At 61.5% G+C, this 21,776-nt stretch overlaps 2 protein-coding genes and 1 long non-coding RNA gene across 7 annotated transcripts in view; 2 read left to right on the forward strand and 1 right to left on the reverse strand.

Annotated features, from left to right (window-relative positions):
* Positions 1–1,724, reverse strand: part of LOC149913395 (uncharacterized) — a 2,848-nt gene extending 1,124 nt beyond the window's left edge. Inside the window, exon 1 of the long non-coding RNA XR_016461306.1 lies at positions 500–1,724. This is a non-coding gene — a long non-coding RNA (uncharacterized LOC149913395). The remainder of the gene's footprint in view (positions 1–499) is intronic.
* Positions 1–9,970, forward strand: part of BICRA (BRD4 interacting chromatin remodeling complex associated protein) — a 21,155-nt gene extending 11,185 nt beyond the window's left edge. For 4 of the 5 annotated variants that reach the window (XM_090130011.1, XM_090130012.1, XM_090130013.1 and 1 more), the window contains 9 exons: positions 96–608; positions 1,722–1,902; positions 3,094–3,221; positions 3,495–3,614; positions 3,880–3,941; positions 4,273–4,421; positions 4,878–4,972; positions 5,323–5,425; positions 6,575–9,970. In XM_090130011.1, the coding sequence (XP_089986137.1) occupies positions 96–608; positions 1,722–1,902; positions 3,094–3,221; positions 3,495–3,614; positions 3,880–3,941; positions 4,273–4,421; positions 4,878–4,972; positions 5,323–5,425; positions 6,575–7,740 (2,517 nt within the window). In that variant the 3' untranslated portion in view covers positions 7,741–9,970. The remainder of the gene's footprint in view (positions 1–95; positions 609–1,721; positions 1,903–3,093; positions 3,222–3,494; positions 3,615–3,879; positions 3,942–4,272; positions 4,422–4,877; positions 4,973–5,322; positions 5,426–6,574) is intronic. The other variant, XM_031608503.2, reaches the window with a different exon arrangement.
* Positions 9,971–10,936: 966 nt separating this feature from the next.
* On the forward strand, positions 10,937–21,414 carry EHD2 (EH domain containing 2). The gene is made up of 5 exons (XM_090129840.1): positions 10,937–12,482; positions 13,307–13,404; positions 16,899–17,311; positions 18,365–18,529; positions 20,849–21,414. The coding sequence occupies exons 1-5, from the start codon at positions 12,085–12,087 to the stop codon at positions 21,386–21,388; spliced, it is 1,614 nt and encodes a 537-aa protein (XP_089985966.1). The 5' UTR covers positions 10,937–12,084; the 3' UTR covers positions 21,389–21,414.
* Positions 21,415–21,776: the final 362 nt, after the last annotated feature.

Consider the following 21,776-nt stretch of genomic DNA (forward strand, 5'->3'; position numbering starts at 1 on the left):
CTCCAGCCTCGTTAACACGGACGTCTCGGCGTCGGCGGGCACCACGAAGGCCCGGCGTTCCGACTAACCTCTGCCTCTTTCCTTCTCTGTTGCAGTTACCCGCAGGGCAGCAGCAGCTCCCTGGAGCCTCCCCGTCCCCTTCGCTACCTCATCCTCCCCTGGGGGAGAGCCCGCAGCTCCCGGCCGCCCACCTCCCCCCTCCGCCCTCCCCGCACCCCTCCCGTCCCCCCTCGCAGCCCCAGCCCCTCTCCCGCCCCCCCTCTCGTCCCCATTCGCGCCCCCCATCCCAGCCCCGCGCCCCCTCAGAGCCCCCCGCCCGCTCCTGCACCCCGCAGGCTCCCGGCGTCTTCGGGGTCCCCGGGCAGCTCTCCGCCTCCCCGCACGTCCCGCTGCGCCCGCCGTCCCGTCCTCCCCCCGCGCCCTCCCCGGACCCCCACTCGCCCCACTTCCAGCTGCAGTTCCCCCCCCAGGGCCCCCCCGCCCCGGCCCTGCACCTTACCGCAGAGCAGCAGAGGAGCTTTCAGATGGTCCCGGGCCAATTCCAACCCCTCTCAGCAATCCCAAATCCCGCTCCTCAGCAGAAGCAAATTCTGGACAGGTTCCAGCAGGTAAATGAGTGCCATCCAGGGCCGGGGTCGTCGTTCCGCTCGGTGTAGGGCAGCCGTGGGGCCCCACGCAGAACCCAAACCCAGAGCAGGACCTGAAGCCAAAACCCTCTGAACCTAAAAGAAATCTGAAGCCAAATCGTACCCAAACTGAACCCAGAACGACTCCAAACCTGAGCTCAAACCAAACCCAACCCAACTCAAAGCCAAACCCACACCAAACACAACCCCAAACCAAACCCAAAGCTCGCCCGCTTCCTCCCTGCAGTGGCCTCCAAAGCCGAGCAGCTGGCTCAGGTTCCGTGGGGTCGCTGGTTCCGTGGGGTCGCTGGTTCCGTGGGGTCGCTGGTTCCGTGGGGTCGCTGGTTCCGTGGGGTCGCTGGTTCCGTGGGGTCGCTGGTTCCGTGGGGTCGCTGGTTCCGTGGGGTCGCTGGTTCCGTGGGGCTGTGCCCACTGCCGTGGCTCGGAGCGCATTGAGGCACGACGCATCTGATCCCCTGGCTGCGTTCGTGCTGCTGATTGCGTCCCCCGGCACCACGCTGTGCAGAACCTCCTGCACACCATCACGTTCGGCGCTCGCAGGAGAGGATCTGCCTGGGAAATGAGGCATCAGTGGCTTTTAATTAAGAGGAGGTGTTGTGGTGACGGATTAACTTGTCCCCACAGCGCGCCGCTCCAGTCCTTGTGGGACCCTGTGGCGCTTTGGGGAGCAGTGGGGCTGTGTGCCCTCCTGGCACTGGGGCTTCCTCAGCGCCTGCCTGGGAAAAATGAGCTTGAACATCCAGCATGGAGAAACACCAGACCTGGGGGTTGGGTGGGGGGGGAAGAAATGGAGTGGCAGGGACAGCTCTTGAGCTCGGTGTGTTTAATTGCAGGTTCATTATGAGAGTTCCCCTCCGGGCGCCCGGCTCGCGTGGGCTCTTGGCAGCAGTGGGTCTGGAGGGCGCGTGCTCAGCCAGCATCAACCTCCCTCCTTTTGCATCTGAGCTCTGAGCACAGAGCAGGGAAGGAGGGCTGCGTTCCTCCCCTCAGGGTCGCTGCAGAGCTGAGCTGAGGCCGGTTGAGCAGAGCGGTTTGGGGGCACGGTGTTCACCTTCTGCCTCTCGTCCCACGCAGGTGCCGCAGGGGATCATCCTGCAGACCAAGCAGCAGACTCCCACCAGCCAGGCCTCCCCAGCACTGAGCCAGTTCAGCAGCCAGTCCTCCTCCGTCCTGGTCAGCAGCCAGGGGCAGCCGGTGACGGTGACGGCGACGCCGAGCCCCGCGCACAGCCACAGCGGGCCGCCCTCCAGTGCAGGTGTGTGCCAGGAGGGAATCTGGGGCCCTGATGTTTGGGGCAGGGCGTGCTGCAGGGATTTTACACGCCTTGCTCCCTAAAAGCTGAATTCAGTGAGCTGTTGAGCAGCCACGGAGCCAACTTTCCGCAGCTGCGACCAACGCAGGGCTCTGGGTGATAGAACTGCACAGCCCGCTCACGCTCGTGTTTTTGGGAGCCTGAGAGTGGTGTGAGTTTTTAGACGTGTCGCTCCTCTTGCCTTCCATGCCATTGTGGGTTTGTTTGTTGTGTCTGGACAGCAGGGTGAGGGATGCTTCTGTCAGCTGCTCCGTGTAGGCTTGTGAGTTGGGTTGGTTGGTTAGGGTTGAGCAGGGATGAGTTGGATTGGGTTGAGTTGGGTCAGTTGAGTTGAGTGGCAAAGTGTGGGTTGGGTTGGGTTGAGTGGGGATGAGCTGGTTGGATTGAGTTGGTTGGGGACGGATTGAGTTGGCTGGGTTGCCTTGAGTGGTTGAGTGGGGATGAGTTGGTTGAGTTGAACTGGGCTGAGATGGGTCAGTTGAGTTGGTTGGGGATGGGTTGGGATGAGTGGGGATGAGTTGGATTGGGTTGAGTTGGGTTGGTTGAGTTGAGTGGCGATATGTTGGTTGGGGGGGGGATGAATTGGGTTGGGTTGGGCTGGGTCAGGTGGCGTGGGGTTGAGTGGGGATGAGCTGGTTGGATTGAGCTGGTTGGGGATGGATTGAGTTGGCTGGGTTAGCTTGAGTGGGGTTGGGTTGGTTGAGTTGAGTGGGGATGAGTTGGTTGAGTTGAACTGGGCTGAGATGGGTCGGTTGAGTTGGTTGGGGATGGGTTGGGATGAGTGGGGATGAGTTGGATTGGGTTGAGTTTGGGTTGAGTTGGTTGGGGATGTGTTGGGTTGAATGGGGATGAATTGGGTTGGGTTGAGTTGGGTTGGGTTGGGTTGAACCGAGTTGAGATGGAAGCACAGGCTGCACTTTGGAGTCTCCTCGTGGTCAGGTAATGAAGCTAGTCAGTGCTGGGCAAAGTAAGGGCTGCGCATTTCAACTTGCTTTGAAAGCAAAGAGCAGTGAGCACGTCTGCTGAGGCACAGCAGAATTCAGCATTTCAATCACTGCCAGCTGAGCATCCTTGGGGGGAACCTCAGTCCATCAGGACTGAGCTGGGCCCTGACCCAGCGCTCTGTGTCCGCAGGTGGCACCGCCCCACCTCCCTCTGACAGCAAACCCTTCTCCAGTGCTGCTGTGCCCATCGCTGCCGGGAAGGGGCCCACGGCCACGGGGAAGCCAGGAGCATCCCTGGCGATGCCGCAGCCGGTGCAGGTGAGAGCGAGCGGTCACAGCTTTCCACCCCACGGGAACTCAGAGGGCAATCAAACAGCGCTGCGCTTTGTCAGAAAAGGAGGAATCCATCCCCTGGAACAGCTTCCCCCCCCCCCCACATGCGTTTTTCACAGCTAAAACCATTCCCTCTGATGCTGACGGAGCTTCTGGGGAGGGGAGCTTTGCTCTGTGAGAGAATTAATTACTTAACGAAAGCTTCTTGAGTTCTTGCTGGGATTCCAAACGCCGACGCTCTCTCTGTGCCTCCCGCAGACCAAACCAGGGGTGATCAGCTCCGTCTCGGGCCTGAACCTGGGGAAGGGGCCGCTGCAGATCCAGGTGGTGGGGAAGGGACTGTCGCAGCTCGTGCCCTCGGTGCAGAGCCAGCAGCTGGTGAGCTCACGTGGAAATGAATTCCATCCCAAAGCCGCTCCGCTCCTTGCTTACAGTCCCTGGCAATCCCTGCTTTCTCCTTTTGCTCATCTCCCCAGTTCTGAAGCAATTAAACCCGTTCCCTGTCTGTTTAGAGCACTTCCAACCTTCACAGTTCTGTGTTGTTAATCCCCTCAAAGAGGCAGAACTCCCCTTAGCACGGATGTGCTCACCCACACAGCTGCTCTCACCTCTGCTCTCACCTCTCTTCTCTCTTTCCCCCAAGTATGACAGCAAGCTGGGGAGCCTGAAGAAAACTCCCACACTACAGCCCAGCAAAGAGGCCTGGTGAGTGCGGCAGCTCTGGGGGCTGAGGGGGGGGCCAAAGCATTGCAGCTTTGGGACGTCTGCGTCCCATGGGGGGTTTGGGTGAAGCTGTGCCCAGGGAGCGCTCAGCTGAGGGTCTGCTTGTTGCTGCCTCTCCCTGGGAGGTGCAGTGCTGTCCTGCAGTGTCAAAGAGTGCTCCTCCCGAGGGCTTTCCTCCAAAATCCTTCTGGGGCTCCTTCTCATCCCGAGCACAGATCCTGGCCTTGTCCCATTTCAGTGGGGAAAGTGGGGATCGCACCCTTGCAGCGCGTGCTGAGCTCCGCAGCAGCTCTGTGCTCTTCCTCTCTTGCAGCTTCTTGGAGCAGCTGCACAAACATCAGGGGGCAGTGCTGCATCCCGATTACAAGACCTCCTTCCACTCCTTCGAGGACGCCTTGCAGAGGCTGCTGCCCTACCACGTCTACCAGGGGATGCTGCCCTCCGCCCAGGACTACAGGAAGGGTGAGGGCTGGAGGCTCTGCCTCGCCGTGATGTCGTAGCATTGCCAGCAGAGCAGGCATAGCTTTATTTTAAAAAAGGGAAGAAAAAAAAAAAAGGCAGAGTTTTTTTTTTAGTACTAAAAAAGGAGAAACTCCGTGCCTTTGCTCCAGAAAAACACAAATTCCCAGGGCGGCACTCGAGGTTTGCCAGGGATTCTGACCTGAAGTTTTCCAGCACTCCATTAAAGACGTTTCAATGCAGTGCTTTGAGAAACCACTGCAACACAGCCCTGAGCTGTGGTGTGGGCACTTAACGACCCCCAGGGGTCTCACAGCAATTAGCAATTACCAGGAACCCTTCTGTCACAGTGGGCTTCCCAAAGTCCCCGCCCCATAAAGCTCCCCCTTCCACCCCACAAAGCTCTGTGCCCCAGAGCCCCCCCCAGACTCTCCCCCTCTCTTTCTGCTCTCCTCGCAGTGGATGAGGAGTTTGAAGTGGTGTCCACGCAGCTGCTGAAGCGCACGCAAGCAATGCTGAACAAATACCGCCTGCTGCTCCTCGAGGAGTCCAGGGTAAGGCGTCCTCCCCACGCACCGGGGGGCCCACAGCACGTGGACACCCACCTTGTGGGGTCTGTGGGGCCGCGGGGAGCTCGGTCTCTCCGTGCTGACAAAGGCAGGAAGAGCTTTCCTGCCCCTGCAGCTCGGGCTTTGCACGTAACTGATGCTTATCGCGCCGTGAGCTCAGCGGAAGGCGGCTGTGCTCTGAGCTCTCTTTGAGTGGGATGGGGAGGACTCAGGGAGGGTGATGCTAACCTCGCAGCCTGCGTCAAGACAGCGCTTTGCTGCTCCGGCCCTGTCCTCTAACGAGCCCTTCTTCCTCCCTGCCCTCCCCTCTTCCTCTTCATCTTCCTGCCCTACAGAGAGTCAGCCCTTCTGCGGAGATGGTGATGATCGACCGCATGTTCATCCAGGAGGAGAAGACCATGCTGGCGCTCGATAAGCAGCTGGCGAAGGAGAAGCCAGGTGGGAAGTGCTCTCCTTTGCCTCTGTGCCTTTATAACTGCGTGCCTTCATGCTGTCCTCCTCAGAGGCCCCACGGGGCTCAGGGCAGGGCAGTTCCCAGCTCCGTCCGTCAGTCCGTCCCTTCCCCTTCATGGGGCAGTAGCTGTCAGTCTGTTCCTCCCCCTGGTGGGGCTGCAGCCTGAAGCTTTAAACAAAGTGCAGCGTTCAGGCCCCTGACAAATTGCTTGTTGTTCCTGGCTGCCCTGGAGATTCTTTATTTAGGTTTGTGTTCAGTCACTGCGTATCCCCAGGGCGAGCTCGTTAAGGGATAAACTTCATCAGAAGTGGAAGGAAGGACCTTTCCCAGAGGGAGGAGGGACTGAGCAATAGCAGCTGGCCGGGAGGCAGAAAGTAAGCCCAGCACAAGCAGGCAGCTCAGCAAAGCCTGGAGTCATTTCACAAGAGGTGCTGCGAGACCCACAAGTGCTGGTTCTGTTAGCTGCAGAAGTGAGGGCTCCCACCACAGCTCTGCCCCTGGTTCTTTCCACGGGACTCCCTGAGCAACCCGGTGTGCTTTGGGGCGCCCCGGAGGGCTCCCAGGACCCCCCGATGTCCTGTAGGGCGCTCCAGAATGCTCCCCGAGCTTTTAGTTGCGCTCTGGAATGGCCTGGAGGCTTCCCAATGTGCCCTGTAAGACCCAAGGACCTCCCAGTAGACCCTAGGACACCTCAGAGCGCTCCCTGGGCTCCTCAGTTTGCTCCAGAGCGCCCTAGAAGTTTCCCAGTGCACCCTAGAGGCCTCCCAAGACCCACAGGTGTCCCGTCGGGCACTCTACAGTCATCTCTGAGCTGCTGGTTTTCCTCTGGGGTGCCCTGGAGGCTTCCCAGGACTCCCAATGTCTTGAGGGGCACCGCAGTGTGTTTCCAGAGCTTGGGGTTGTGCTGTAGGGCCTCCTAGAAGCTTCCCATGGTGCCCTCCAGGACAGTGAGGACTCCCATTGTCTTGCGGGGCTGTAGCTGGGCTCCAGGGTGCCCTGGAGGGGCCCCTCGCTCAGCTCTAGGAGACCCTGGGGTGCTCCCTGGGCCTGTGGCCGTCTTGTCAGATGCTCTGGAGGACTCCTGTTGATCCTGGAGGGCTCAGGCTGACCCCCGCGCCGTGTTTCCCTTCCAGATGAGTACGTCTCCTCGTCGTCCCGCTCCCAGAGCCTCTCCTCTGCAGCTCTGCAGCCCTCCTCCTCCTCCTCCTCCTCCGGCCTCACGCCCGCGGCCGACAGCTCGAAGGCTCCGGCGGTGCAAACGGCCACGGCCATCAACCCCACCAAGCTGGTGATCAAACACAGCGGCGGATCCCCGTCGGTGACGTGGGCCAAAGCCTCCCCGAGCCTGGACGGCGACGACGACACGCTGCCGTCGCGCAGCAAACCGCCCATCAAAACCTACGAGGCGCGCAGCCGCATCGGCCTCAAGCTGAAGATCAAGCAGGAGGCCGGGCTCAGCAAAGTGGTCCACAACACCGCGCTGGACCCCGTCCACCAGCCGCCGCCGGTCTGCAGGGTGATCAAAGCCGCCGAGCAGCACTCGGCCGCCGCGGGCGCCGGGCAGATGAACGGCACGGTGGAGCACGGCAGCGCCGCGCCGGCCGAGAAGAAGCCGGTCACCTTCTGCCGCCTCCCCCTCCGCAAAACGTACCGGGAGAACGTGGACGCCTTCGTGGCCGAGAAGCCGGCCGAGAAGGGCAGCGGCGCTGCCAAGGCCGACAAAGTGCTGCTCAAACAGGAGGACGGGTCGCGCGGCGTCATCGCCGCCCACAAGAGCCACGAGGGCGGCGCGGCCGACAGGAGCCGCGCGGAGGAGAGCTCCAAGCTGCTCTTCTTCGGCCGCGCCGACGCGCGCTCGCTGGTGCTGCACGGCAGCCCCGTCCCGCAGAAGAGCGACGACTCTACCAGTGGCCTTATGAAGGAACTCGCGGAAGTGGAGGAGGAGTTCTACCACGGGATGATCAAAACGGAGCCCCCCGACCACGGCCCCGGCGCCGAGCTCACCTGGGAGGTGCCGCTGCCGCCCGCCAAGCGCAGGAAGTCCGAGTCCTTCGAGGTGGACAACGCCAGCTTCTCCAGCGACAGCCCGCAGGACGACTCGCTCAACGAGCACCTCCAGAGCGCCATCGACAGCATCCTCAACCTGCAGCAACCTCAGACTGGCGGCCAGAACGTCCGCACCCCCTCTTCCTCCTACAACTCCTCCTCCTCCCCCTTCTCGTCGCCCGTCCACCGCACGGACGCCTACCTTGCCCCCAATCACAACGGCGGCCTTGGAGCGAGGACGTTGAACAGATAACAGCGACCCTCACGGAGCCGAACGGCGAGCCAAGGAGTGGGGAAAGGCGGGGGGGGGTCCCGCAGCGCTCGGCCCCGCGGTTCTTGGGGGGTCCAGCGCCGCGTGCGGAGCGGCGGGGCCGGCGGGTGTCGTCGGCTGTGTAATTAGAATCTGTAACAAATCGCTGATGACGAATATCTGATCGGTCTCTGTTCTCTTCCCCCGCCCCGGCCGTCCTCAGCGCCGAGCAGGTCGGAGTCAGAGCCGTGGGAGGCCAAAGAGGACTCTGCCGCCGTGGCCGCGGAGGTGACGTTTCTTCTTCTTCTTCCTTCTTTAAGTTATTTCCCACCCTGCGGGCCGGCGGACCCCCCCTCATCGGGCGGAGCGCGGCGAGACCCCGACCCTAACGGCTGCGGCAGGAGCTTACGGCAAACAAGCAGGAGGAGGAGGGGGGTCCCCACCCCTGTGCCCCCACGGCTCCGTGGCGGCGGAAGGATCGGGGCACCGCGGCTGTGCCGAACCGCACCGAAGGCGCCGGGGGGGTTTTGGGGAGGCACTGTGTGCTCCTCCAAACGAAGCGTTTTCCAGTGCCCGCAGGAGGATTGGTTTCCTCGGGGAGCGTCGGCTCGTTCCCTCCTTGCCTTACCGCTCTTCCCTGCTCCACACGAAGGCAGTGACCTCCAGAGCCACCGCTGCCCCACTTCGGTGTGGGTGAGCCCCCACCCGTGGCACGGACGTGTTCCGTGGGGCTGGGATGTGTCCGTGTGTCCGTGTGTCCGTGTGCGCACCGTGCCGCACCGCTCCCAGCGGATCTGCACAACGGCGGCCGCCGCGCTGGGAAAGGCTGGGTGTGAAGAAGGCAGAGTTTGGGTGGAGAAGGTTCGGTTTGGGGAGCGCCGAAGTTTGGAGAGCATCGAGTTTGGGCAAGGCCGAATGGAGGGAAGGCTGAAGTTGGAGGATGGTGAGATTCCGAGGAGAGCTGAATTCGAGGAGAGCTGAATTCGAGGAGAGCTGAATTTGGAGAACGATGAATTCAAGGAACGCTGAATTTGGGAAACGCTGATTTTTGGAGAGCGCAGAACTGGGGGAGCGCAGCAGCTCTCCCTGCCCAGGAATTTCCACCTGAAAAAGGCAGAATTTGGGGCTCACCCCACTGGAGGAATGGCGGGGATGGGAGGAAACGCAGTGCAGAGGCCGAACCCCACGCACTCCGCGCTGCTCCAAGCCAGGAGGGGACCATCAGAGCCACAGCGCTGCGTTGGGACCCCGCACCCCAAACCTCGAATTCGGGCGGCGCCGACGCCAAATGCGCGGATCAGAACCGTCTCCATCCCTACAACCAAACCGAGGGTGGTACCAGCAGGGCTGGGATGCTGAATTCGGACCCGTCTCCATCCCCGCAGCCCGACAGAGGATGGCGCTGACGGCGCCGCGACGCGGAGCTCAGGGATTCGCACCTCGAGGTCGGCACACGCAGCGCTCAGCGCTGGGCCGTTGGCCTTTTTTGGGGGGATTTCACCCAAATCGATGCCCCCCAGCTCCCCGCAGCGCTGCGCTTGGCTCCGGCTCCGCACGTCCGCTGGAGCAGCGCCGACTGCTGGCTCCGCCCGCCGGTTTGGTTTGGTTTTTTTTTTCCCCCCCCTTTGCTTCATTTCTTTTTCTGTTTGCTTTATTTCTTTTTTTTTTTCTTTTCCCTTCTTTTTCACTTTTTTTCCACGAGGAAATTCTGGGTGCCGGCTCCGGGCTCCGCCGCCGTTCGCTCTCAGCTCCTCGGTGCCTGAAATCCCCCCGACCGCCGCACCGCTGCTCCGTGCCCCAAACCTCCGTTTGCCTTTTTCTGCCCCGTTTTGCCTTTTTTCAGCCCGATTTCACCACCGATCGGCCCCGTCTCCTCCCAACCACTCCGAAACGCCGAACCCTCGCCCCCGTTTCTCCTCATTTCACACCCAAAAGAGGCCTTAAAAAGCGCCCCGACTCCCACCAGGATGATTTCACCGCCGAAAAGGATGAAATCTGCCCCAAACCCCCGCGGTTTGGGGTCAGCCCTTCTCCGCCTCGTCGGCTCTCGGGATCCCACGCCCGACTCCGCTCCTTTTTGCCCCAAATGCCCCCAAACGGGGGCCGGGCTGTGAGCGCAGCACGGATCTCCTTGCAGCCCCTGCGGCTCCGTTTGGCTCCGCTCCCCGCGGCGCGGCAGCAATAAAAGGGACGGCGCTTCCCGGCGCAATTATTCGGCGTTTTCTTTTTTATATATACGTATATATATATAAAAAAAAAAAAAAAAGAAAGAAAAAAACAAAAAAAAAAACCGAAAAAAAAAAAAAACAGTAATAATAATAATGTATATTAAATCGTTTGGTTTTCGTTTAGTGTCTTAATTATTATTTTCCAAGCCCGAAGGAAGTGTGTGGATTGGGATCGATCGCGCGTCGTTCGTCCTTTCGCTCTGCCAGATGGAGCCGGCGGAGAACCCCCAAAATCGCCCTTTTTCCACCCAAAAATCCCCCGCAAATCCGGAGGGAGATCCGCGCCCCCCTCCCTTCCCCCCCCCTTCCGGAGCTCAGCCCCCAAAAGTGGGGAAAAGGCCAAAAAAAGAAAGGAAAAAAAAAAAAAAAGGCTCCAAAAATGGGAACAGAGCAGCGCCGCCCCCCCCCCACCCCCCCACGCCCCCCCCCGGCCCCGCGACCGCCGCCACCGGAACAGTCCTATAAAATAATTTTGTACTGTATTTATTGTGTATAACGATTTTTTTAAAGAATTATGTACATTTAGTACTTCTGTGTAAATTAAATCGCTCTTCTTTTTAACGACTGCTCCCGCCTCGCTCTGCCCGTCCTTCCCCCCCCCCCCCCCCCCGTTTTACCCCCCCCCTCGCCTCGACCCGACCTCCCTTTTGGGCTTAAATCCCACGCTTTTCGGTCCTTCGGAGCCCCTTTTTGGCAGTGCTGTGTTTGGGTGGGACGTGGGGGGGGGCGGGGGGTCCCTGGGGGGGGGGGGAGGAGGGGGGGGGGGTCCGCGTCCGGCGCTGTCCGGAAGGGATCGGCGCCTCCTCCGGCTCCGCCTCAGCGCAACCTTTATTTTATTTATTTTTCCCCCTTTTTTTTTCCGCTTTTATGGCTCTGCCTTCATCTCCACTCCCTTCCCCCCCCCCTCCTTTAATAATTTATGGTAATATATTCCCCCCCGCCCCCCCCATCCCCCCCCCCCCGGCCCTTTTCTCCCCCGCCGCCTCCCGGCTGCACGCAGACGCTCCGTGGGTCCGTCGGGAGAGGGGCGAAAATTCCCCCCCCAGCACCGACCCACAGCGCCGAGCCAGGCTGGGTTCCTTGGGGGGGGGGCTGCAAAACCCTTCTGGGTGGAAAACTCCCTTTTTTTGTGTGTGTGTGTGCGGGGAGGGGGGGCGAGAAAAGAGCTTTTTTGGGGTGGAAGCCTTGAACTTTTTTTGGAGTGGAAAATCACCTTTTTTTTGGGTGGAAAGGCAACGTTTTCCCCACTGACGGCAGCGAGGCTCCTCAGCTGGGGCAGCGGGGAGCACTGAGGAGCTCCAAAGAACCAAAAAGACCCCGGCAACCCCCTGGAGACCCCCAGAGACCACCAGAACTCAACAGAGACCACCTGAACCCACCGGAGGCCCCCGAAGAGCAGCAGAACTCACCAAAGAACCCGAAAGGCCACCAAAAGATCTCCAGAATCCGCCGACGAGCCCCAAGGACCACCGTCAAAACTCACCAAAGTCCTCCAAAGGTCACCAAAACTCACCGAAGGTCCCCAGAGACCACCAACCCCCCCCGAAGACCGCCAAAACCCAACGAAGACCTCCAAAGACCACCAGAACCCACCAAAGACTCCCAAAAAAACCCGACAGAGTCCTGCAAAGATCACCAAAACTTGACGAAGACCCCCAAGGACCACCAAAAACCCAGCAAAGACACCCAAGGACCACCAAAAACCCAACAAAGACTCCCAAAGACCAGCAGAACCCAACAAAGACCCCAAGGACCACCAAAAACCCAACAAAGACCTCCAAAGACCACCTGAACCCAACAAAGACCTCTGAAGACCACCAGAACCCAACAAAGACCCCCAAGGACCACCAAAACCCATCAAAGACCGCCGAAGACCACCAGAACCCAACGAAGACCTCCAAAGACCACCAAAAACCCAACAAAGACCCCCAAGGACGACCAAAAACCCATCAAAGACCTCCAAAGACCACCTGAACCCAACAAAGACCTCCAAAGACCACCAGCACCCAACGAAGACCCCCCAAAGACCACCAAAAACCCAACAAAGTCCACCAGGACCCACCAAAGACCCCCCCCCAGAGCTCCCCCCGGCCCATGGCCCGGCGCTGACGGCAGCACCATGTTCAGCTGGATGCGGCGACACGAGAAGAAGAGCCCCGAGGTGGTTCGCACCGTGACGGCGGGGCTGAAGGAGCTCTACAAGAAGAAGTTGCTCCCGGTGGAGGAGTTTTACCGTTTCCACGACTTCCATTCGCCGGCGTTGGAAGACGCCGACTTCGACAACAAGCCCATGGTGCTGGTGGCGGGGCAATATTCCACCGGGAAGACCACCTTCATCCGCTACCTGCTGGAGGAGGACATCCCCGGCGCCCGCGTCGGCCCCGAGCCCACCACCGACTCCTTCGTGGCCATCATGCACGGCGACGCCGCCGGCATCACGCCGGGCAACGCGCTCATTGTCGACCCCAACAAACCCTTCCGGAAGCTGAACCCATTCGGGAATACTTTTCTCAACCGGTGAGTGTCGGGTTGGGGGAGGAGGAATGCCAAAATGGCCTTTTTTCAGCCCAAAATTCAGCTCCAGCGGGGGGGTTCTCCCAAGAACTACCGCCTCGCTCGCGCGCGGGATGCGCCGCTGCCATAAAGCAGCTGATTGGTGGCCCTCACCCCAAACTCTGCTCCTCCCCCCTTTTTGGGGGGCACTTTCAGCCAAATAAGGCGTCGCGTTTGGGGGGAAAATGGGGTGATTTGGGGCAAAACATCCCCAAAATGCCCCTCGGGTTCCTCCTCACCCCAAATTCCACCCACGCTTCTCATCGGGCATTTCTGGACAATCCTTCATAACCATCTGTGGTTTGGTTGTTTTTTTTTTTTTTTGGGGGGGTGGGGTCCCCTCTCCTTTATTCCCACCTATTATTAGCTATTGAGCCAAATAGGAGGTCACATTTTGGGGGAAAAACGGGGAGATTTGGGGCAGATTGCAGTGCCCCACACTTTGCTGTTGTATTTTTTTTTTTTCTTCTTCTTTTTTTTGGCCAAACGTCATCACCAAACCTCAGCCCCGCGTTGGGGGTTTGGGGTCCTGCTTTTGGGGGGTGGGTTCTTGTATGCCCCCCCCCTCCCTCCCCCCCACTCTGGGTGTCCGTGTCTCCCCCCGCTTTGCCGGAGGGGGGGGTGGAGGGGGGGGGGGATGAGGCAGCGCTCAGGAATGCAGCCCCGGCGTTGCCAAAGCCTTTGGAAAGTCGGAGTCAGGCAGAGCCAGAGGGGGGGGAGGGGGGGGGAATCCTAACGGACAGTGTGTGACCCCCCCCCCCCCGTTTGTGTCCTCCCCCCCCCCCCAGGTTTATGTGCGCCCACCTCCCCAACCAGGTGCTGGAGAGCATCAGCCTCATCGACACCCCCGGCATTTTGTCCGGGGCCAAACAGCGCGTCTGCCGCGGTACGGGGGGGGCACAGCGATGGGGGGGGGGGCGCTGGAGGAATGGGGGGGGGCACAGCGATGGGGGGGGGGCGCTGGAGGAATGGAGGGGGGCACAGCGATGGGGGGGGGGCGCTGGAGGAATGGGGGGGGGCTCAGCGATGGGGGGGGGCGCTGGAGGAATGGAGGGGGGCACAGCGATGGGGGGGGGGGCGCTGGAGGAATGGGGGGGGGCACAGCGATGGGGGGGGGGCGCTGGAGGAATGGAGGGGGGCTCAGCGATGGGGGGGGGGCTGAAGGAATGGGGGGGGGCACAGCGATGGGGGGGGGGCTGAAGGAATGGGGGGGGCACAGCGATGGGGGGGCTGGAGAAATGGGGGGGGCTCAGATTTAGGGGGGCTGGAGAAATAAGGGGGGCACAGAGATGTGGAGGGGGCTGGAGAAATGGGGGGGGCTCAATGATGGGGGAGGCTGGAGAAATGGGGGTCCTCAGCGATGGGGGGGGAGCTGGATAAAGGGGGGGGGACAGTGATGGGGGGGCTGGAGAAATGGGGGGGGCTCAGCGAGGTGTGGGTCGAGGTGAAATGGGGGGGCATGGAGAGATGGGGGGGTACAGGGAGGTATTGGGGGGGGGCACAGACGGAGAGGTTGTGGGGCCATGGTGGAAGGGGAGGCGTGGTGAGAGGGGGGCACGGTGAAATGGGGGGGGGCAAAGCGAAATAGAGGGATACAGCAAATGGGGGGGGGTAAAGCAAAGCGGGGGGAGCACAGCAAAATGGGTGGCAGAGCAAAAGTGCTGCTGGGAGGCTCGGGGGGGGGACACAAAGCAAAGTGGGGGGGTGATGGGAAATGCGCCTCAAATTGGGGTGATTGGGGGGGGTGCAAGGAAAATAATTGGGGGGCGGGGGGCGGGGGGGGCAGCGAAGGTCTGAAGGGGTCCCAGTGGGTGGGGGGGGGCGTTGCAAAACGCCCCAGCAGCGCCAGAGGGATGGAGCAACCCTCCCCCCCCCCGACCCCCCCCGTGCCAAAGGGAGTGCCGAGCGCCCCTGGGCGCAGCGCCACGGGGCGGAGCCCCCCCCCCACAAAATGGGGGGGGGGGTGGGTCCCTTAAAGCGGGGGGGTCCCGTGTGTCCCCCTGCGTAAAGAGGAGGGTCCTTTGGGGGCGGGGGGGGCTTCCGTTGGGGTGGGAAATCCTGGCCCTCCCCCCTTTACACTCATTGGATTGAGGCAGTGGGGGGGCGGGGGTGGGGGGGCATCACCAATTTTCCGCCCCACAGCAACGGCTGTGCCCCCCCCCCCCCTCCCCGACCCCCCCTTTCCTTCCCCACCCCAAAGGCTCAGCCTCGGCCAGGAGCGCTGGCGGCGGCCGCGCAGCAACGGGGCGGGGAGGGAGGGAGGGAGGGAGGGAACCCCCCCCCCGTGTGTGGGGCTGAAATGTGGTCCCTGGGGGGGGTCCTTCGGGGGGGGGTCCGGGTTGGGCCGCGCTGGACGCACAGCCGCATTCCGGCCCTTCCCGGGCGCTCCCGGTGCTGGAATGCGCGGGGGGGGGGGCAAAGGGGGGGTAAAGGGGCTCCGCCTGCAGGGATGGGGCGGCATTAAATGGGGGGGGGGGGATGTGGGGACGGCCGGGGTCGGCACGGGGACATCGGGGCCGTGCCGCGTCTTCCCTTTTTTGGTGTTTTGATGTTTTGGGGTTTTTTTTCAGGCTGAAAAGATCCCCCATAATGGGGGGGGGGGGTTCGGGGGGTTGGGGGTCCCAGTGCCACGGGGGGGGCGCGAGGAGGGACGCGTCTGTCACAGCCCAATGAGCGGAGCCCCACTGCGGGACCCCACATTTATACACCCCCCCATAAGCAGCCCCAATCAGGGTTTGGGGTCGGGGTTGAGTTTGGGGTTTTTGGTGGGGGTTTGGGGTCGGGGTTGAGCTTGGGGTCAAACTTTGGCGTTGGGGTTGGGGTTTGGGATTGTTAGGTTCAAGGTCGGGGTTCAGTGTTGGGGTTGAGGTTGGGGTTGGGTTCAGAGCTGGGGTTTGAGGTTGGGGGTTTGTTGGGTTGGGGTTGGGGTTGATGTTGGGTTCGATGATGTTGGAGTCGGGGTTGATGTTGGGGTTTGGGGTTGATGTTGGGTTTAGAGCTGGGGTTTGGGGTTGTGTTGGGTTTTGGGTTGTGTTGGGGTTTGGGGTTGATGTTGGGTTCAGTGGTGGGGTTTGGGGTTGGGGTTGGGTTCAGTTGGGGTTGATGTCGTGTTTTAGGGTTGGGGTTTGGGGTTGGAGTGGGAGCTGAGGTTGGGTCCAGTAGTGGGGTTTGGGGTTGAGGTTGGGTTCAGAGCTGGGGTTTGGGGTTGATGTTGGGGTTGGGTTGTGTTGGGGTTTGGGGTTGATGCTGCGGTTGGAGTTGATGTTGGGTTCAGAGCTGGGGTTTGGGATTGATGTTGGGGTTGGGTTGTGTTGGGATTTGGGGTTGGGGTTGGGTTCAGTGCTGGTGTTTGGGGTTGTGTTGGGGTTTGGGGTTGATGTTGGGTTCACTGCTGGGGTTTGGGGTTGATGTTGGGTTCAGTGATGAGGTTTGGGGTTGAGGTTGGGTTTGGGGTTGATGCTGGGGTTGGGGTTGATGTTGGGTTCAATGATGGGGTTTGGGGTTGAGGTTGGGTTCAGTGCTGGGGTTTGGGGTTGAGGTTGGGTTTGGGGTTGAGGTTGGGTTCAGTGCTGGGATTTGGGGTTGTGTTGGGTTTGGGGTTGTGTTGGGGTTTGGGGTTGAGGTTGGGTTCAGAGCTAGGGTTTGGGGTTGTGTTGGGGTTTGGGGTTGATGCTGAGGTTGGGGTTGATGTTGGGTTCAGAGCAGGGGTTTGGGGTTGAGGTTGGGTTCAGAGCTGGGGTTTGGGGTTGTGTTGGGGTTTGCGGTTGATGCTGAGGTTGGGGTTGATGTTGGGTTCAGAGCTGGGGTTTGGGGTTGTGTTGGGATTTGGGGTTGATGCTGGGGTTGGGGTTGATGTTGTGTTCAGAGCTGGGGTTTGGGGTTGTGTTGGGGTTTGGGGTCGATACTGGGGTTGGGGTTGATGCTGAGGTTGGGGTTGATGTTGGGTTCAGAGCTGGGGTTTGGGGTCGATGCTGAGGTTGGGGTTGAGGTTGGGTTCAGAGCTGGGGTTTGGGGTTGTGTTGGGATTTGGGGTTGATGCTGGGGTTGGGGTTGATGTTGTGTTCAGAGCTGGGGTTTGGGGTTGTGTTGGGGTTTGGGGTCGATGCTGGGGTTGGGGTTGATGCTGAGGTTGGGGTTGAGGTTGGGTTCAGAGCTGGGGTTTGGGGTTGTGTTGGGATTTGGGGTTGATGCTGGGGTTGGGGTTGATGTTGGGTTCAGAGCTGGGGTTTGGGGTTGTGTTGGGCTTTGGGGTTGATGCTGAGGTTGGGGTTGATGTTGGGTTCAGAGCTGGGGTTTGGGGTCGATGCTGGGGTTGTGTTGTGTTGGGGTTTGGGGTTGGGGTCGGACTCAGTGCTGATCTCCCCCCCATTCCCCCCCCAGGCTACGACTTCCCGGCCGTGCTGCAGTGGTTTGCGGAGCGCGTGGATCTCATCATCCTCCTCTTCGACGCCCACAAGCTGGAGATCTCGGATGAATTCTCCGAGGCCATCCGGGCGCTGCGGGGCAACGAGGACAAGGTGCGGGTGGTGCTGAACAAAGCCGACATGGTGGAGACGCAGCAGCTGATGCGGGTCTACGGGGCGCTGATGTGGTCCCTGGGGAAGGTGTTCAACACCCCCGAGGTGCTGCGCGTCTTCATCGGCTCCTTCTGGTCGGAGCCGCTGCTCATCGCCGACAACCGGCGGCTCTTCGAGCTGGAGGAGCAGGATCTGTTCCAGGAGATCCAGAACCTGCCCCGCAATTCCGCCCTCCGCAAGCTCAACGACCTCGTCAAGAGGGCACGGCTCGTTAGGGTGAGCGGGGCTGGGGGGTGGGGGGGGGTCCGCAGCCCCACGGGGTCCTCCTTCCCTGGGTGGGACGTCGCGGTGCGGTGGGAGCGGAGCCCCCCGTGCTTTGGTGGCACTGATGGGGTTCTGACGCCTCCCTGTGGGACCAGCAAGAGGGGACATCGCGGCCCCCCCACCCACTTATGGGACCAGGGGGGGTGGGGGACACTTTGGTCCCCTCTGTGCTTTGGTGGCACCGATGGGGATGGGGGCACCGCGGTCCCCTCTGTTTCGCAGCACCAATGGGATTTGATGTCTTCGGGACACCCATTCCCCCCATCAGCACAAGGAGGGGATCCCCCCCCCTGCCCCCCCCTGTCCCCCCCCACCCCTCTGGCTCGGGGCCACCCCCAACAATGGCCCCACGTTGCCCGGGGGGGGGTGGGAACATCACACCAGTCACATCCTGTGCATGGTTTCCTCGTTAAGAGCTTCCCGTGAGCTAACGAGGCTTCCTCCACGCTGATTGCAGAATAATTAACACAGCCCCCCCCACACCTTTTCCTACCCCTGACCCCCCCCCGTGTGCCCCTCATTGCCGCAATGTCCCCCAGGACTGGGGGCAGCTCTGGGGCCGGCGGGTTCCCATGGCTCAGCCCATCACTGTGGCCTTTGCCTATGGGGCCGGGGGGGGGGGAGTGGGGTTGAAGGGGGGGGGGTGTGATTTGATTCCCCCCCCCCCGATTTTGGCTCAGCCTTATCTCTTCCGGCCACCTGCAGCCGCGGCCCTTTGTGCACCGCATCCGGGCACGGCCCCACTGGGAGGGGGCCAAAGGCAGCGGGATATTGGGGGGGGGATATGGGGTGGGGGGGGATATGGGGGGGGTTAGCGTTAGGGAGATATGGGGGGGGGGAGAAATGGGGGGGAGAGGTGAGGGATACGTGAGAGCGATGTGGGATGGGGTGGGGATTGGAGGGGATGAGGGTGGGTCGAGGAGGGGGTGGGCGCTCGGCTCTTCCCCCCTCCCCCCCCCCCCGGGGGTCCCAGAACTGAGGGGTTCCCCCCCCCCACCCCCAAAGGTGCACGCGCACATCCTGAGCCGCCTGAAGAAGGAGATGCCGGCGGTGTTCGGGAAGGGGCACAAGAAGAAGCAGCTCATCGCCCAGCTGCCGCTGCTGTTCGCACGCATCCAGATGGAGCAGCACATCCCGCCCGGGGATTTCCCCGACTGCGCGCGCATGCAGGTCTGCTCCCAGCCCCACCTCCACACCAACCCCAACCCAACCCCGCCCCAATCCCAGCCTTAATCCCAACCCCAACCCCAACCCCAACCCCAGCCTTAATCCCAACCCCAACCCCAACCTTAATCCCAATCCCAATCCCAACCCTAATCCCACCCCAACCCCAACCCTAATCCCACCCCAACCCCAACCTTAATCCCAATCCCAACCCCAATCCCAACCCCAACCCCAACCTTAATCCCAACCCCAACCCCAACCTTATCCCAATCCCAACCCCAATCCCACCCCAACACCAGCCTTAATCCCAATCCCAATCCCAACCCCAATCCCAACCCCAACCTTAATCCCAACCCCAATCCCACCCCAACACCAGCCTTAATCCCAATCCCAATCCCAACCCCAATCCCACCCCAACCCCAACCTTAATCCCAATCCCAACCCCAACGCCAACCTTAATCCCAATCCCAACCCCAACCTTAATCCCAACCCCAACTTTAATCCCAATTCCAACCCCAATCCCTTCCCAACCCCAACTTTAATTACAACCCCAACCCCAATCCCAACCTTATCCCAATCCCAACCCCAATCCCACCCCAACCCCACCCCAGTCCTACCCCAACCCCAACCCAAACACCAATCCCATCCTCAATCCCAAACCCCAATGACCCCAACCCAACGACCCCAACCCAACGACCCCAACCCAAGTCCAACCCAATGACCCCAATGACCCCAATGACCCCAATCCCAATGACCCCAACCCAATGACCTCAAATGACCCCAATCAGTCACCCCAATGACCCCAACCCAATGACCCCAATCCCAACGACCTCAATCCCAATGACCCCAATGACCCCAATCCCAGTCACCCCAATGACCCCAACCCAATGATCGCAACCCAACGACCTCAATCCCAATGACCCCAATGACCCCAATCCCAGTCATCCCAACCCAATAACCCCAAATGACCCCAACCTGACGACCCCAACCCATGACCCCAAATGACCCCAGTCCCAGTCATCCCAACGACCCCAATCCCCATCATCCCAACGACCCCAACCCCAACGACCCCAAATGACCCCAATCCCTGTCATCCCAATGACCCCCAATAACCCCAATCCCTGTCATCCAACGACCCCAACCCAACAACCCCCAGTGACCCCAATCTTCAAAAATGGGACCCAAAATGACCCCAGTCCCCATCATCCCAACGACCCCCAATAACCCCAATCCTCGTCATCCCAACGACCCCAAATGACCCCAATCCCAGTCATCCCAATGACCCCAACGCCAATGACCCCAACGACGCCAGATGACCCCAATCCCCATCATCCCAATGCCCCCAACCCAATGCCCCCAATCCTAATGACCCCAACCCAATGGCCCCAACCCCAACGACCCGCAATGACCCCAACAACCCCCCAGCGACCCCAATCCCCGTCACCCCAATGCCCCCCAATGACCCCAATCCCCATCATCCCAACGACCCCAACCCCAACGACCCCCAATGACCCCAATAACCCCCAACGACCCCAATCCCCATCACCCTGACGCCCCCCAGTGACCCCAATCCCCATCACCCCAACAACCCCAACCCCAACGACCCCCAATCACCCCAATCCCAATGACCCCGACGCCCCCCAGTGACCCCAAACCCCATCATCCCAATGACCCCCAATGACCCCAACAACCCCCAACGACCCCAATCCCCGTCACCCTGACGCCCCCCAGTGACCCCAATCCCCATCATCCCAACGACCCCCAATGACCCCAACGACCCCCAATGACCCCGATCCCCATCACCCCAACAACCCCCAATGACCCCAATCCCCATCATCCCAACAACCCCTACCCCAACGACCCCCAACCACCCCAATCCCAATGACCCCGACGCCCCCCAGTGACCCCAAACCCCATCATCCCAACAACCCCCAATGACCCCAACGACCCCAATGACCCCAACGACCCCCAGTGACCCCAATCCCCGTCACCCCGACGCCCCCCAATGACCCCAATCCCCATCATCCCAACGACCCCACCCCCAACGACCCCCAATGACCCCAACGACCCCCAGTGACCCCAATCCCCATCATCCCAACGACCCCCAATGACCCCAACGACCCCCAACGACCCCAATCCCCATCACCCCAACAACCCCAATCCCCATCACCCCAACGACCCCCAATCACCCCAACGACCCCCAACCACCCCAATCCCAATGACCCCGACGCCCCCCAGTGACCCCAATCCCCATCACCCCAACGACCCCCAATGACCCCAACGACCCCCAACGACCCCAATCCCCGTCGCCCCGACGCCCCCCAGGAGCAGCTGCTGGCTCAGGACCTGACCCGCTTCCCGGCGCTGAAGCCGCGGCTGCTGGAGGCGCTGGAGGAGCTGCTGACGCGGGACATCGCCGCGCTGATGCCGCTGCTGCGCCGCGAGGAGGGGGAGGCGGCGCCCGGGGTGCAGGGAGGGGCGTTCGAGGGCGCCCGGCGGGGGCCGTTCGTGGAGGGGGCGGAGGAGGAGGAGGAGGAGGAGGGCGAGGGCGGCGAGGACGAGTGGGTGGTGACGAAGGACAAAGCCAAGTACGACGAGATCTTCTACGGGCTGTGCCCGCTGGGGGGGAAGCTGAGCGGGCGGCAGGCGCGGGGCTGGATGGTGGGCAGCAAACTGCCGCGCTCCGTGCTCGGCCGCATCTGGCAGCTGAGCGACGTGGACCGGGACGGGATGCTGGACGCCGAGGAGTTCGCGCTGGCCGGGCATCTGATCGGAGCCAAGCTGGAGGGCAGGGGGCTGCCCAGCGACCTCCCCCCCCGCCTCGTGCCGCCCTCCAAGCGGCGTCAGAAGGGCTCGGCGGAGTGAAGGGGAATAAAAAGGGACGGAGAGCGGCGCTGAGAGCGGATGTGTGCGGGGCGGGGGGGCGGGGGGGGGTGGGGTGTATGGGGGGGGGGGTGTTGGGGGTGTATGGGGTGTGTATGGGGGTGTATGGGGTGTGTATGGGGTGTATGGGGTATGTATGGGGTGTATGGGGGTGTATGAGGGTGTATGGGGTGTGTATGGGGTGTATGGGGGTGTATGAGGGTGTATGGGGTGTGTATGGGGTGTATGGGGTATGTATGGGGTGTATGGGGGTGTATGAGGGTGTATGGGGTATGGGAGGGGTGTATGGGGGGGGTGTATGGGGGTGTAGGGGGTGTGTATGGAGGTGTATGGGGTATGTGTGGGGTATGGGAGGGGTGTATGGGGGGGT

This window comes from Phasianus colchicus, chromosome 38 (genome assembly GCF_987193195.1).
Source record: "Phasianus colchicus chromosome 38, bPhaCol1.hap1.1, whole genome shotgun sequence".
Lineage (NCBI taxonomy): Eukaryota > Metazoa > Chordata > Aves > Galliformes > Phasianidae > Phasianus > Phasianus colchicus.